At 36.6% G+C, this 16479-nt stretch overlaps 3 protein-coding genes and 1 long non-coding RNA gene across 4 annotated transcripts; 2 read left to right on the forward strand and 2 right to left on the reverse strand.

Annotated features, from left to right (window-relative positions):
• Nucleotides 1-270: 270 nt before the first annotated feature.
• Nucleotides 271-2535, reverse strand: LOC147479371 (aerobic coproporphyrinogen-III oxidase (DUF1218)). Its single transcript, XM_086581552.1, has 3 exons — nucleotides 2230-2535; nucleotides 1924-2129; nucleotides 271-815 (listed from the first exon to the last, which is right to left on the reverse strand). The coding sequence occupies exons 1-3, from the start codon at nucleotides 2320-2322 to the stop codon at nucleotides 521-523; spliced, it is 594 nt and encodes a 197-aa protein (XP_086437678.1). The 5' UTR covers nucleotides 2323-2535; the 3' UTR covers nucleotides 271-520.
• LOC147479372 (uncharacterized) lies at nucleotides 713-4090 on the forward strand. Its single transcript, XR_015207017.1, has 2 exons — nucleotides 713-847; nucleotides 2530-4090. It is a non-coding gene; the product is annotated as an uncharacterized LOC147479372 (long non-coding RNA).
• Nucleotides 3551-11489, reverse strand: REP (Rab escort protein). The gene is given in 9 exon segments (XM_086581551.1): nucleotides 3551-3750; nucleotides 4204-4284; nucleotides 4840-5016; nucleotides 5018-5030; nucleotides 5733-5808; nucleotides 5905-6154; nucleotides 9289-9388; nucleotides 10039-10161; nucleotides 10555-11489. Coding segments are annotated over 9 exon segments (1596 nt in total). The 5' UTR covers nucleotides 11247-11489; the 3' UTR covers nucleotides 3551-3666.
• Nucleotides 11490-13357: 1868 nt separating this feature from the next.
• LOC147479374 (putative glutamine amidotransferase GAT1_2.1) lies at nucleotides 13358-16096 on the forward strand. Its single transcript, XM_086578396.1, has 4 exons — nucleotides 13358-13769; nucleotides 14389-15119; nucleotides 15226-15432; nucleotides 15538-16096. Exons 1-4 carry the CDS (start codon nucleotides 13676-13678, stop codon nucleotides 15769-15771), a joined length of 1266 nt encoding a protein of 421 aa, XP_086434522.1. The 5' UTR covers nucleotides 13358-13675; the 3' UTR covers nucleotides 15772-16096.
• Nucleotides 16097-16479: the final 383 nt, after the last annotated feature.

The raw sequence follows: 16479 nt of genomic DNA on the forward strand, positions 1-16479 counted from the left end.
AGAGCTTCTATTTCAATCTTCCTCGGGCTCTCTGCGTCTCTGTACGTCTCTCTTGGCCATTGTTCTGTAAATGAATCTGATAACTGAGAGTTCGTCCTCAATATATAATCACAAAAGTATATATGTGTGCTAAAATGAGCTTTATCGGTGAGGTTTACAATGTCTACCGTAGATAAATACTTGCAATGGGCATGAATCTATTTTTATGAGTAATGCCCATTGTAACCTGTTACTCCATGTGGATAGAACGACTGAAGTACTTACAACTGCTTTTGACAAAAACTTGAAGTTGTGATTTCGTGTAGATAAATCTTATAACTTTTCAGTTCACAAACATATAGATCCCCAGGAAGGAGTATCTGGTTGTTTTCGCTTACAAACCTACAAGGATCCTTCGACTTCGCCACCATTTTTAAACAAAAATATGTTACTGACCACTACACAATTCGTCTGACCGTCGTCTTGGCTGAGACACCCAATATATATTTCAACCTACAAGCAAAAACATAAAAGTATCCAACTACACCTTTTCAAAATCCTTTCTTTCTTGTTCTTCTTGGAAGGTAGAAGTCATTCCCAGTCCCTCATTCCGGTGCTTCTGCCATCCACCTGTATCAGCTTTTGAATGTGCCCAGTAGTACAAGATGGAACTAATCATAGAAATCAATGTTAATGCTGCGCCGGCACTAAATACTCCTTTACGGAGTGTAGCGCACGATAAGGCTTGTGCACCAAACCATCCTCGGTACTTGGTGTGATACGCATTCCTTGCAGATCCCGCCAGTAGACACGCCTCTGCTGCCAAGAAACCAGCCCTACAGATGATTTCATCAAAGACAAAATCCAAGTAAGTTTCATCAGATTCTGATATTATCGACAGATTTGTTCATATATGTAGAAATCTTTCTCAACTCCAATTTCCTTGTCCTCATTCAGAAAGAGAAAACTCTAGCGTCGGTAACTTGCACCAAAACCTACAGTCCCAAGTTTTGGCTGGTTGAAAAATCTAAAATCTTAAACCAGACTCAAGTATGTAATGTGCTCCCACTTCCTACTAATCTATATGAACAATGCCTCATATCACTCCTTTCGTATAAGAGATTGAAATTGCTAATATATCTCCACACAAGTGTTTTCAGGTGAACCAAAAAGCATAGGCATAATTTTGTCCTCACGAAAACTGCGTTCAGTCATTATCATCCTATCACATATAGTCCTATCACATTCTCTTCACCAATCGCCAGTTCGCCACTGAATAGTGAATACCTTTGCCGCCACCACCCATGAACAACTGAGACATGGTATAATGGGTGGTTGCTGGTAAAGAGAATAGGCTGCAAAGACAATGGGTGCCCCTAATAAGTAATTTTATCACTATTGCTTTCCTTCCGTGTTCTTAAGCATTCCAAATACACTTGGTTTAAATAAGGCTACTGTTTATATTAAAACTGAAAGTTAAACATATTCTACATTTAATCAACACAAGTTATCAAGGTTCATCAAGAATATTATAGAGGCTTTAGCCTGTATCCCAAAGCCGCATGAACAGAGATGTCACGCTAACTATGAGTCTATGACACATTTGAGTAACACATTGTCACGTCCGCAAAATCTACATTCCGTCGAAACTCATGACACTCGTTCGCGTGTCTCATGGGTCATGGTGCATTAGACGGGCAGTGTGTAAGTGTGTTACCCATTATCATCAATTTACCAGTCTTTCTTTTTCTGGTCCCACATTTCAAAGTTTCCACTAGGCCAGTGGAAACGGTCATGGTAAGTGGGACATACACGTGATTGGTCACCAAAAAAGACAAAGTTTCCAAACTATTAGCAACTTTACTAAAATTGACTGATTCAACTCACTAAAATAAACCGAACCAACTCAAACAAGGTGAGACTTGAGAGAGCTTGCTTACTTACCATGAAAGAGTGAAAAAGATGACGGTAATAACCTTCATACTCCCATCCATAAGTCCTTTTCCAAAACAAAGACATCTTGTAACGCTATTGACTAAAGCATGACTCAAAAGAAGTAATCCAAACGCTGATAATCCATACACAGTTGACGCGTCCGAAGTGTACTTGCAATAAGTTCGTTCATCATACTGATCGGGTACCACTTTACTCTTCACATAATAATAAAATATCACAAGTTATTTAAGCTTAAAACAACAATTAAGTAGAGAGTAAATAGTAAGACTGTAAGAGAGTGGGGAGAAAAAATACATTGCTCCGGCGGCTTTCAGCGCCTATAGCGAGTACGAATGCTATGAGACTGAGTGATGTTACAATTGCCAAGATCGAAATGGACATCGCCATTACTCTCTCTCGCTCTCGCTCTCTGTCTTTGTGTTCTTTTGGTGTTTGGTAAAGTGATGTATTTTTGTTTTTCTTGCTGAATAATTTAGCTTCTTTTTGTTTCCTACTTTAGAAAAGTAGAAGATATTTGCTTTTCTTTTTTTAGGATGTTATTGCTGTGAAAATTATTTTGGTTGATTCTTTTTTTCGGGTTTTGTCATTCGTTAGGTTTCAGAGGTGGGACCAAATATGTTTTTGAGATTCGGATTCGTGAGTGTGAACACAATTAGCTGGATGGTGGCTTCATTGTCGGGTTCCTTGTCTTTTATTAGAAGTGAAACTGTTAAAGTGACGACAGAAAAAGAAATAGATGGGTCATGGGTGTGAGGTCCACAACTTCACAATAAGTCCAGCCCAGTATGAATTATGTCTACAAGGCTACAATTTAATGGTAATGGAGCCTTCAATTGGGTCTATATGAAAATGGTTCATTAGAGCTCCATCAACATCTAGACAAATAAAAGATTCAAATGGTGTTTTGTCCATAGTAGTACTATATTGGACCTACTTTTTAGACCTACTATTGCGACTCATTATTTGGATAACGTTGGTTTACATTGCAATTTAAGTCAAATAAATGGGTGAATATAGCATTACTAGTTTTATGTGCATCATCCTTGTCAAAATCTTGAAAAGTCAAATTTGCATAAATGGAAACGGAATTGATGTCTATAATTTATCTCTATGACGAAAATTAGTTATTTACTGGGAAAAAATTAACTAAATCCTTTGGCAACCATTATAAGTATAAATAATTATGTTTTTAAAATTAATTCTAACATAAATAGTTTTGAGATAAATTCTCATATTATAAATGATAACAAAAAATAATAATAAATAAACAAAATATGGCAAGTCATTTCAACATAAAATCTCTATAATTTTTGTTTCTCATTTTTTAAGCTATTTTTTCTGTTTATGTTTTAATGAATTATCTCATTTTGAGAATTAAATAATGGTTTTTTTTTATTTTCACCAAACAACTTTTTTTTATACACAATCAATTATGGGACTCATAATAGATTATTTGTCATAAAATAGATTATTATAATGGTTGCCAAACGGCCCTAAAAGAACGCATTTCCATTCATATGACCTCACAAAGATTATCTAGAAGTTGGAGAAGGGCGGACATGTTGTGGCAGAATAACTTTTCGACAAGAAACAACTGACTGAAAGCATAACCATTCCAAAAATATATCAGCTGTTTAATTTCCAAGTAATATCACTGTTCGTAAGTTCTTACAGAACAAAGCACTGTCAATATATAATGGATTCCAAGTTTCCAACATACACTATTAGGAATTAGGGCTCTTGTTCATCAGCAATATCCTTAGTGGTGTTCCTCTCTGGCATGAATTCATCATCAGGATAGATCTTGTGAAACAACTGTCCAGTAAACATGCAATTTTTTCTAGTCAGACAAAATTTACTGCAAGAATTTGATCTGGACTCAAATCCCCTAAGGATTATGCAAGTTTGAAATGTGAATAAAAGAAGGTTTGCTCAAAATCTTGGAAATAGATTAAGTTTGACTATTTTCGTATAAGCCTTCTCTAATAAACTGTAAAACTTATAAGTGAATGGTAAACAACACTGACAAGAGAAAAATGTCTCTTGTTTAGATGTGTCCAAAAGGTACAAAGTTCTAAGACAACATTTGTGTCTAGCAAAGGGATCACATCGCCGCAACAAGGTGAAAATAAGATCCTTAAAAAATTAGAAGGCAGCTTGCATATGGAACTCAAGAGATTCGTGCAGATGGTGGTTTTCTTGATGAAAAGGGAGGTCTTCCATTATGAAATCAAGTAAAAAGGGGGAGTATATAGAATTCAAGAATACCTTCTCAGTTGATTCCAATACATTCCTGTAGTCCAGATTACCGTCTGGCATGGGACACGAGCTGATGGTATCGAATGAAAACTGCAGTTATATATGTTTGAATATAAGTCATAACCAAGTAAACATCACAAAGGTAGTACATTCATCTAAAATATACGAATCTTCACATATATAAGGTTATCTGTGAAAGACATCATAACACCTTCATAAAATAGAAGGCTAGTAAAGTTTTCATTCTTCTTTTACTTTCTTTTTGGTTTCTTGGCGGATGGGATCAATAGAATAACTACTTTTGTCCCACACAGGCTGATAACAGATACACAATTACACTCGACAAAAGATGCTGCATATATTCTGTTTTATCAAAAAAAAACGATAATGAACAAAATATCTTTTCGGCCAAGTATACAGTGGTTACTGCAGACCCATATGGATTGTATGTTACAATGTCACATTACTTGCTCAAACTGAGTCTGAACTCTGGATATACTATAGTACGTGGCATCATATATCTTTGCTACATTAAACAAGTGGGATCACAGTCTACCTACCAAATATACAATTTTTATTCCAACATAAGTTGCACCAGAAAATATGGAAAATCAGACTTCAAATAGAGCTCATCTAGAAACAAACCTTTGTCAACGGTTGGATATATATAGCACTCCATAATAAAGTCGTGGGTTCTACACTCTCATTCTGTTCTGATGCACTTGTGTCATGGCTTTCAGATATAGAAAATGTGAGAAGAGCCTTTATAGCAGCATGTACTGACTCCTTTCCTTGAGCATCATCATCACACAATGCCGACAAAGTACAAAACAAATCTGAGTAACAACAAAACAAAGAACTAGTGTTTCAAAATCGTGTGCATTCCTTAAGTGTTTATTGAAACAAACTTCGAAAGGGAACTTCTGTCATTCTATCTCGGAGATACATGCAAATCTAAACTCATGCTAAAAATCTTGTGTCTTGGGTTACTTCAAATCCGAAAGGTAGCATCAAAGCTTCAAGATTATATGCATTCAATCATCTCTCATTCCATAGATAATATTCGAGCTTTGATTTACATTAACAGATTTACAAGACCAACAGCTCAAACGGTCATACTCAATAGACCAGTAGAGCTTGAGAGGGGGGAAGGAACTAGCATCCACCTAAGATCTACAACCTATGTGAAGGGATAAGTTGAACAGTATGAATGACATGTTACCAACAATTGAGCTAGTCAAAATTGCAGACCTCAAGGTCTCTCCAATCTCTATGAATTCACCATGTCAGGATCATGAATGTAAGACACGGTACATTCTGATAGGACCCCTTTGTTGCAACTATGTTATTTCAGAATGTCCTAGTGTCTAGGTACTACTCTGTATATTGGACATACCTAAAAGTCTAACACAATTCTTCCAATGTAGAATCCATGACATCTCTCAGTATTGAGAACACATTGTTTAGGAAAATAAAATCTTTTAAAGAATAAAAGAGGAAAACTGGAAAAGCAGTGTGTTAGATGAAGGTAAACTTACAAGCCTGATGGACAAACGGCTAAACCACTACCCAACTGGAGTACTCGAACCGAAGTCACCTGTTCAGGATACAAAGCTGGAGGAGAAGGCACTCCAGTAAATATACTACTTGGGCATTCACCATAAAAATCAAAACATAAAATGTTATAAAATTTGAAAAGAGCAGTCTTACATCTAGGAGGAAATATAACCAGCAGGTTTGATACACCTGACACAATTGAACCCCGTGTAATGCACACTGCCCTAGCTACTTGTCCGTCGACATCTTTCACAATGGAACCATCAGATGTTTCTTGCTGCAAATCAGATAGTGGGGACGAGACTGATGGTGATGGAACTATAAAGGATGGACCAGTAACTAGCTTGTCACTGAATACATCTTGACCAGATGCCAATCTAAGACCTTTATACTGCCTACTTTCCTGCACATTATGAACTTTGATTATACTCAGTAAGTAGAAGTTGGAAACCATACAGCCAGAAACAGTTTATTGAAACTCTTTCACAAGATAAGGGATATAAAGAAATGAATGTGTACATGTGGTGGGAAAAAGTGAGACCAGAAAGTGATCTAAAATTTTGACAAGAACCAAACTATCTACAAACACATATAGTTACAAATGACCACTAGAGATCACAGATTCCCAACCAAATATGTCATTGTCCAATAGCATAGAAGAAACAGTTGAAACAAGATCAGAAAAAATAAAGTTCTGATCCCAACACCCAGACAATTATTTCAGTCTGATTTAGTATAGTTACACACCCACCAATGGCAAATGTGGATGGACTTTAATCACTGCACAAAAAGTCTACAACTAGAATAGTCTTTTTCTCAAAGCAAATTTGCATTCTAATTGTGCACAAGCAAGTAAGGGTGGAATTCGAGCTAATCAAGCCGAGCTTCACTATGCTCAAGCTCAGCTCGTTTATTAAGCAAGCTTTGAAAAAAGCTCAAGCTTGGCTTATATAATATATGGAAGAGCTCGAACCGAGCTTTTAGCTAGCTGAGCCCGAGTAGCTCGGTTATTTAACACTACGATGATGCTATTTGAGCTTATCGAGCCAAGCTTCATCAGGCTCGTTTGTTAGACGAGCTATAATACAGGCTCAAGCTTGGCTCATTTATTAAATGAACGAGCTCAAGCTGAGCTAAACAAGCCAAGCCCGAGCCTTTCGGCTCAAGTTCCACCCTTACAAGCAAGTTCTATTTGGTGCCTGTACATTATGGTGGCCAGCCTACCAATGATTCTTCACGCCTTCAACTAGAACAGAAATAAAATCTTCAACACATTAGTTTCTTCAACAACTTGAATAAGAAAGGCATGAAACTGAGGTTCCAAAAGCTACAAGAGAAGCAAATTGTAGCAATGTCCGTACCTGCTGCAGTAAGAAAAGAGCTACGGAATGCTGCTGCAGTACATCTAATGGTTCAACTATGGAAGACCAGGAACAAAATTCTTTTTGAAGACAAGAAGTTGAACACAACTCAACTGAAGAATGACATAATTAAGGGTGTTCGAGCTGCTGGCCTGCTTACTATAGGTACTATGTTCAATACCATGGAAGATCTAGACCTTCCAACTTTCTTTAACTTGAAGGGCAGGGACAAAAAAATCAATATTAGAGAAGTGATATGGTTTGCACCTCAGTGGGGAGTGGTCAAAGCAAACACCGATGGTTCTGTGTTGGGAAATCCTGGAACAGGTGGTGCCAGTGTGCTATTTAGAAATCATAATGCAACCGTTCTAGGAGTACTCACATATGGCATGGGAGTGACTACCAACTGTACAGCAGAGTGCACTGCCATCGTCATGGCAGCAGAGATAGCTAAGGGTGGAATTCGAGCTAATGAAGCCGAGCTTTACTATGCTCAAGCTTGGCTCATTTATTTAGCGAGCTTTGAAATAAGCTCAAGCTTGGCTCATATATTATATGAACGAGTCCGAGCCAAGCTTTAAGCTTATCGAGCCCGAATAGCTCACTTATTTTACACTACAAAGATGCTATTTGAGCTTATCGAGCCAAGCTTCATAAAGCTCGTTTGTTAAAATATAGGTTCAAGCTTGGCTCATTTAACTAAACGACCAAGCTCGAGCCGAGCTTAAACAAGCTGAGCCCGAGCTGCTTGGCTCAAATTCCACCCTTAGAGATAGCTGCAAGGCACAATTGGAAGAAGCTTTGGATTGAAAGCGACTCAAAGGCAGCTGTCCAATCTTTTGGGCAGAACCAAGTGCCTTGGATGCTGAAAGCAAGATGGCTGAGAGCAGTAAACAAGCTTGACTTTTGGTGTATTACACACATCTTAAGGGAGGCAAATTTTGGAGCAGATTCAGCTGCAAAGAAGGGTACTTCACTAATCAGCGGAGTTTCTTTATGGAGCTCTACCAGACCAAGCTTTATCACCTCTCTAGAGAGTCCTTTGAGAACCTACTACAGATTTGATTAGTCTTGCTTGTAACTCTTAGTTTTAAAAGCATGTAACAAACTCACCTCTCTGTAACTCTCTGTAACTCATTTCTGGTTCTATTCTAATAAAATCCCTACTTGTGTGCAAAAGACCACGTCCGTTACCTTCTCAAAAAGCAAAGCTCTTACTGGCATTAAGTAAAACCTGATCAAGAGAACATGGGATTTAGACAGTTAGAGCTTGTTAACAGTGATCACCAATAAAAAATCAATGCAGAAGAGAAGAAAAATAACAAAAGTTTCAGCAAAGATGAAGCTTGATCCATTAAAAGTGAATTTCAGGCGTTGTTTTTATTTGTTTTTCAAACGATGGACTAATTGGTCAATTGGAACGATAGCATCCTACTCTAGTGTCTTAAACTATATGCAGTGTTAGCCTCCGCCTAGAAGATTCCTAGGTGCTAGGAGATGCCTGCCGACTAGGTGGTGTGAGCAGATCAGGGATAATATTACCAGCCAAAACGGGCTAAAAAACAAAAAGCCCACTCCAAATATACAGAGACAAACAAAGCAACAGCATCGGTAAAAGCAACTAATCACTAACATAGAGTCGTATCCACGTAGTTGACTAGTTCATATTTTCATTTTGCGTTTGAGTTGTGGAAGATTCTTGGTTGGATAACCATTATGCCTTTTTTAAAAAAATTCTGGGCTTAAAATTGAGTAATGGAAAATCTTTGGTAGGAATACATATAATCGGCCGCCAATGCCTAGGCCGCATAAGCAATAGTTTACCGCATAAAAATTCTACAACATTAACTATATCCTAATTGCTTTAAAGGAAAAACTAACACAAAAAATCAATTGTCTGCCGCCAAAGCGAACGCTAGGATAGAGAAATGGTAAACCAGTCATAATGAAATCCAAAAAGTGGGACTTTTTTAGGGTAATAGAAAGTGTTACAATTTAGCGTATAACTCTACAAGTTTCACCTAGAGTATGAAAAAGCATTGGAAACATTCTTCCACACTATGCAAGCTACTACAAATGAAAATTTGAAAATAAATGTGCAAGTACCAGCATATTTATTGACATGTATAGTGTAGGAAGCACCAGTATTAGTGGTGGAAGCAGAAGGCCTACTTACATAAAGAGCACCTTTCACAGCAGCACAACGACAAAAAGCTTGTGGCAGTTCTCCTTGGCCATATATAGGATAAATTAAAGCTCCAAGTGCATTTGTAAACCTGAAAAGTATTGAGAACTTGAGATTTTAATAGTGAAGTATGAGTTCCAATTTATGCAAGACTATTAAGAAGAACATGGAGAAATGTCCATGTTTCCAAATGTATTGTATCCTGTACAGTACACTATTTCAAATTACAAGTTTCAAGTTGAAACAAAAGAAGACAAACTAATCTATTGCAAAAACTAATAACATATCTGTTAACAAAATTAAATATATTTAGTTTTCAAAAGAAACAGGTGTAGATAATAAAAAAATGGTGTCAAGCATTTAACAAAAACAAACATGGCGGATTTCATAGGCTTGATTGTAATAACCAACTAGAATGTTGATTGTAATAACAAACTAGAACGTTGATATATGACGGCTTTCATGGGCTTGATTGTAATAACAAACTAGAACGTTGATTGTAATAACAAACTAGAACGGCTTTCATAGGCTTGATTGAAATAACAAACTGAAAAAAAGTACTTTATTGTAATATTATAATGTTCTAGAACGTTGAAATATGTAAGAGAAAACTAAAAAAAATTATATTAAAAGCATATCTAAACTCATATGTAGCATCATTAGTTCAAGTAAACCTGTGTGTATGTAATATCACAAATTGTATATGAAAACTTCATAGTGAAAAGAAATGCAATAGCGGACCTGCCAACCGAGGAATGGTAAATAGCTAAACTGTCAATTCCATCTTTTGTTGTGACTAGATTTTTGCAAAGCTCTGGACTCTCTTGATCATAATCTGCCATGGCTATCGCATATAGAATTATCCTGCAAATAATTTAGTTAATATAGTGACAATGTCAAAGCACAATAGGTAACTAAGCATGCAAACAACAAAGAAATATCATTTGATATTTATACATGTATAAGATATATAAAATGATATATGAATACGTATATATCACTCGAACGACAAGATTGAAGATCCATTCAGTGGAAACTCTACATATAAAACTAAAATTCCTACTAAAGTGTAGCTCACACCAGTTAAAAGATTAAGTTATTAAGAAAATACCCATCATATGTTATCAGTTTTATATTTCAAGTAATTTTCAATAAATTGAATAGCCTAGACAGAATTATCTCATGCTCAAATTGTAATTTCAAGCACAGAAACAAGAAAGCTTACAAACAAAAACAAAAGGGCAATGCGATCAGTACGATTTTATCTTCGGCGGCAACTTTTGGTTTGTTAAGAAATCGACAAATGGGCTTTCCAAATCATCATTGGATATCATTTTATCCATCTCTTGTGTTTTTTGGAATTCAATATGTTTCTGAACAAGCTTGAAAAACCTCATCAATTGATTCTTCTCCATCAGACCAAGAGTCCGGTCTTTAAAAATCGCAGATCGAGAATCTGGAACAGTGTATAACTTCCCATCCTCCTCACTGTATATAAAACTAGCATCTATGCTTTTAAATTCAACATGATGGCTAGCTCCAGACTTGAGCATTAGTTCCACAGCAGAATCAGCACAAAACATAACCCTAGGCCCAGATAGATCCAAGTTGAACTTTCGAGAATCCCCCATATCTTCCGACGATCCAGGAGAGGATATCTCAACATCAGTATAAAGACAACGGTGTTTTAAGTAAACAGAAATGAAATCGCTACCTCCATCTCCGGACTGCAATTGTTGTTGTTGGGAAGTGAGAAAAGAGGTAAAGTCATCAAGACAGAGAGAGGAAAAATGTCCTCCATAAAACGAGTTAGGGTCAAGATGGAGAACGGATTTTCCATTGGCTGAAGAAGAAGCAGCGACGACAGACTCAGGTAAGCCTGTCCCCACAACAATGAGATCAAACTGAGAGGGTTCGATCGATGGATATGACACGTCATCATCGTCCATAACTGGTTAACAACTGTTAGATACTGATGTTGTTTGGAGAAAACTTCAAACGGTGACTTAACAAGCAAAAATGAATAATTCAAGCACAATCAAAGGCAATGGTATACACTATATATATTTTGCTTCTCCAAGAAGTTTCTAAGTTGCCGATCCAAAGTTTCACAAAACAACTCGTTTCTAAATTTTAGACTGAAAGAAAGACGTGAACGAGGAGAGGTGGAACTTGGGTCGGGATCGCCCTAGGCCGATGGACTAAAACCCGATTTTTATTGGTTCTGGGCTGACATGTCAGATCTGTGGTTTGGATTTGGTTTTGTAAAATCAAAACCCGACTCGGTTTTAGATTGGACTTGGGTTAGAATATTAAAAAACAAAAAAATTCGAGCCCATATGGTATGCATATATGTACGTATATATTTCATTCCTTCTATTTTTATAAAAAATAAGATTGAGAATTTCTATTTTAGAGAGAATAATGTAGTCAACAAAGTTAGTTTTACTTTCAAACAATCAAATCTCTTTGATTTCATTAGAAGATTTCAATTTCGGTGTTTTGTACTTCATAATTCCGAAAAAAATTTAAAAAATTTGACCAACCTAACATAACCCGACCCAATCTGAATTGGTCAGGCTAGGGCTTAGGCTGGAAACTTAAGGACCGACTAAGACTTGGTCCCAAGCTCGGGTTAAAACATTTGAAACTTGGATTGAGCTCGGGTTATACCTCAACCGGCCCAAGTTCCACCTTTATGAACAGACCAATAACGAGCTGGGCCATGGGTTATAATTTGAAGTTAGAAAAGCCCATGGGTTGATTAATTGAGCCCAACTAATTTATTTGGACTGGGTTTAGATTTGGGCCCATGTAATATGTCTAGGCGTCTGTTTGGGTTCGGACTTCGGCCTTTGATCCGTTATTTTAGTTCGTACTGGCAAAACTACGTAATTGCAATGGACTGGATAATGTTTTTTCTTTTTTGTACCAATTTAACGTCTTTTATTTAGCAACTGAACGATGTGGGCATCTGTATCTGTCGTGGACACTTTGACAAAAGAAAAGAAAATTGAGTTCCAATATAAGCTTGATGTGTTTGATTCATATTTCTACAACTTTCAAAAACTGATCGATTGTGCTGACGCCTGACGGCCATGTAGGATTATTACAAGTGAAGTCAAATAAAATTGAAAATTGCTGCGGGTATTGCTTAGATTTAATTCTTATTAAGTTGGGCTTAAGTGGACTAGTTTCATAGTCGTGTTTGATTTTGATTGCTTTTAAACGTTATTCAGCCTTTGTGCATGGAACTTTGTCTCATTTTTGCCTCAAATGATGAATTAATTAAAACCTTGGTTGCCAATTTGATAAGCTCTTCCTAGATGGATCCTGATCGAAAAAATAAAAAAAATAAGTTCTTCCTACATCCTTGTGCATTTTCTATTGAAGCTCGTAAAGATCATCTACCATATCCCTGGAATGTATGTTTCAAGAAGATTGTTTACAAAAGAAAAAACTAAGGTGCATGTTAAACATGGATTTCCTAGGTGTCGTTGATATCAATAGTGCAAGCTAGCACGCATTGCGCGTGCTATTTATATAGTGTTTTCGTTTAAAAAATAATAATAATTTTCTTTATGTACTCTTGTGATATCATATGCTCACATGGAAAATGATCAACATACCGGTAATACACACTGTAAATTTCCCTTATATCATGATCATATCATAATCACACTCATATGACAACTAGATTACTAGAGATCGAATGCAGGAAAATACATTCTACCTCATCCTGTCATCCACCTACGAAAATCTAAAGATAGAACTGCATCAGACAATGCCTTCACTGGTTAGTTGCAGTGTCGCACACACAGAAGAAGCTTTGGATATGCACATTGAAAGTGACTCTTCATAAAGCCCATCCATCATATCTCAGCACCTGGTCAACATTGAGATCATCTCCACGTGTTGGATTGGTACTAATAAACTGTGACCACACCATTTAAGATCACCTGATTCAGAGGCCGCTGACCTTTTCAAATTACCTTTTACCAATCTCATGTTGTAAAAAGAAGACCATGCATGTGAACTTGAGCTTCGATCATTTTATAAACTTTAGGTCACTACTTACTAGGAATGGTAGAACATCCACACATCAAATAATGCTCAACATCAAAAATGACAAATCGTGGAAACTGGCAAACGCGGCGCCTAGACAACTAGCCAAAGATAGAAACAGTCATCAAGGTCAATCTAAGATTTATATAAAATGGACATTTAACCCGACCACTGATAAGATTTCTATAAATAGAACAAACAAATAACCATTTTAAGATCACCAACTAATAAGCATTTATAAAGTTTCCATATTCTACAATCCGCTCTTATCTGTCCCTTGGTATAAGTTGTTGTTTCTCTCTCATCTATCACCATGACTTTTGAGCTTGATCTATCTATGATCCTTCCAAGAGTGTTGATCGTCTCTAGACGTACTGTTCGCAAGAATAAGTTTGTTAATTTTGTTGGTACGTTCTTTTTTCATGTAGTTTTGTTTTTTATGTATGCACACACGCCGTTGTGTTTGTTTTTAGGAATATAATACTAGTATCTTCTCTTGATTGCCCAACTGAAATCATCCCTTGGTTTTGTTGTAATCGTAACTTTTTATGTGTTAAGTAATTTAGTGTTTAGGAAGTATGGGATGATTACTCAACATTTGATTCTTATGGCCAGGTTTGAGTGGAATGAGGTAAATGTTAGGAATGTTGGAAACGTGGTGCAATCCTAGCTAGGTCCCTTGTTAAGTGATTAACTCGATCGGCTTAACAATATCTTCATTTCCTTTCAGTAAAAGCTTAATTTACTTTCATTTCAAAAGGACATTTTAGATTATTTTGACAAAAGCAATGTGAAGAAAATTAATAATTCAATTGTATAATCACAATTATATATTGATTGTGTGTGTTCATTTCTTTTTCTTTCCTTAGGCCAATCTAAAGTTAGATAAAAAAAAAAAAAAACTGTTGTTGATCATTTATATGTATTGAATGCATATGTTTCTCGAGAAAGCAAAGAAAAATTAGGATGGAGGTATATTAATTTTAGTTTAATTAAGAGCAAAATGTCTCTGCTTTTTTTGTTTAGGCGAGTATCATCTTGATCTCATAGTAAGCTATGGAGCAGTTCCAGTTATCGTACCCCGTGTCACAGGAGTCAACATGCTATTAGACAGCTTTGAGCCAATACATGGCGTTCTCCTCTGCGAAGGCGAAGACATAGACCCATCTCTTTACGAAGCTGAAATGTCAGTTCTTTCTTCTGAAGAGCTAGAAGAGATTAGACGATTTCATGCTAGCGACACAGCCATTGATCAAGAGAAGGATTCAATTGAGTTGAGACTTGCCAAGCTTTGCCTAGAAAGGAACATTCCCTACTTAGGGATATGCAGAGGGTCACAAGTCCTTAACGTTGCATGTGGGGGTACCCTTTATTTAGACGTAGAGAAGGAACTGTCAAAAAAATGTGAGGAAGGTCATAGAGTTGTTCACATGGATTACGACAACTACGATGGACATCGACATGTTGTTAAGGTGGTGGAGAAAACCCCTCTGCAAGACTGGTTCAAGGACTCATTGGAGGATGATAAAATGGAACTTTGGGTGAATAGTTATCACCATCAAGGTGTAAAGAGATTAGCACAACGTTTCGTTCCAATGGCCTTTGCTCCTGATGGATTGATTGAAGGATTCTATGATCCAGATGCTTATAATCCTGCAGAGGGTAAATTTATAATGGGCTTGCAATTCCATCCAGAGCGAATGAGGCACCAAGACACAGATGAGTTTGATTATCCTGGTTGCCCAGCTGCCTATAAGGTATAATCTCGTATGAATCACTTCTTCTAGTATATTCTAACTTTGATGGTAGTGATGCTATAAAACATAAGTGGTTGATGTGAACAAATTCATGTTAATCATGTAGGAATTTGTAAAGGCGGTAATTGCATACCAAAAGAAATTGAATAGCTCGACATGCGTACCGAAAGGACTAAAGCTTGATCAAGAAATGGAGAACAAGAGAAAGATTATAGTCAGGAGTTTTTCAATTGCAAGGAACATGTATGCAACAGGATGTGACATGCCACCATCAAATTTATCTGTTCTAGAAGCCGGAGCAGAATTCCTAGAGGTGACACATAAATGATAGACACAGTACTCACACTTTTTGCATTTTGGTTGTTCAGTTGGGTTTATCATATCACTAATTTGCTTCTTGTTACTTTTTATTTTGTAGTCAAATACAGCTTTAAGTAGACAACAAGAGAAGAGATTGAAGCAGATGGGTGCAACAGTTAGGAATGCTTCCTCATTCCTAGAAAGGTTGAATGTAAATGAGGAGAGGCAGAGAGTAGCAAGGAACATAATGGGGAAGATGTCAATAGAACAGTTGTCTGATCTAAGGTCTTTCTACCACATGATGGAGCAGATTAGCTCGGAGGTATTGGAGAAAAAGGTTCAGGAGCAGTAGTAACTGAAGTTAGTAACTGACATTTTCCATTCTGCAGAACCTGTGTGCATAAGGGCAACAAGAATGGACCTGCTCTTGAACGCCATGCAAGGAACTTGAGTGGCCTGTCCCTTTCCCTTTTATGTATTCCTTTGCTCCATTTTTTTCGTTTTTCTTTTTCGGGTCTCACACTGTCACTTAGTCACTTGTACATTTCATTTTTTTCTTTTTTTACGAAATAACTTCTGAGTGCATCTTTGCGTATTTCATTTCTTTTGTTGTTTTTACAAACAACAGTCTTTTATACCAGACGTTAATTATTATTTATTATTGGACTGAACAAAAACTAGCTAGTTTCTCAAATTATTTCTGGATTAAATCAGAAACCCAATCATGTCAAAGTTCAAAAAGAGTCGGACTCATATTCCTCCATCCACTTGTATCTATTCAAATGTAACAAATCATTTCTCGATAGTTCAGCTTGTATACGGGCTTAGTTAACCTAGAATATGGACAGTACTCTTCTCAAAAAAATTGTATGCATCCAATCTGACAGGTGGAATTGTACATAGACGAATTTATTCTGATGTTGTAAAAGCTGCAAGACCTTTAAGCTTAGGTAGAAGAACAGAACAAGCACAATATTTATTAACTACAGTCTAAACAGGCTTATTGATGTGAACTAAGCCTATTACTTCACTTATTGATATAATGTTGCTAACATGATCT

The sequence above is a fragment of the Coptis chinensis genome, chromosome 8 (assembly GCF_015680905.1).
Source record: "Coptis chinensis isolate HL-2020 chromosome 8, ASM1568090v1, whole genome shotgun sequence".
Classification (NCBI taxonomy): domain Eukaryota; kingdom Viridiplantae; phylum Streptophyta; class Magnoliopsida; order Ranunculales; family Ranunculaceae; genus Coptis; species Coptis chinensis.

Excerpts from the sequence above, each read along its gene's own strand:
- LOC147479371 (XM_086581552.1), bottom strand. The coding sequence starts at position 2,322 with ATGGCGATGTCCATTTCGATCTTGGCAATTGTAACATCACTCAGTCTC. Across the intron at positions 2,130-2,229 it reads CTGAAAGCCGCCGGAGCAAT|AGTAAAGTGGTACCCGATCA; the intron begins GTATTTTTTCTC and ends TATTATGTGAAG. Across the intron at positions 816-1,923 it reads ATCTTTTTCACTCTTTCATG|GGCTGGTTTCTTGGCAGCAG; the intron begins GTAAGTAAGCAA and ends AATCATCTGTAG.
- LOC147479374 (XM_086578396.1), top strand. The coding sequence starts at position 13,676 with ATGACTTTTGAGCTTGATCTATCTATGATCCTTCCAAGAGTGTTGATC. Across the intron at positions 13,770-14,388 it reads TAAGTTTGTTAATTTTGTTG|GCGAGTATCATCTTGATCTC; the intron begins GTACGTTCTTTT and ends TTTTTTGTTTAG. Across the intron at positions 15,433-15,537 it reads CCGGAGCAGAATTCCTAGAG|TCAAATACAGCTTTAAGTAG; the intron begins GTGACACATAAA and ends TTTATTTTGTAG.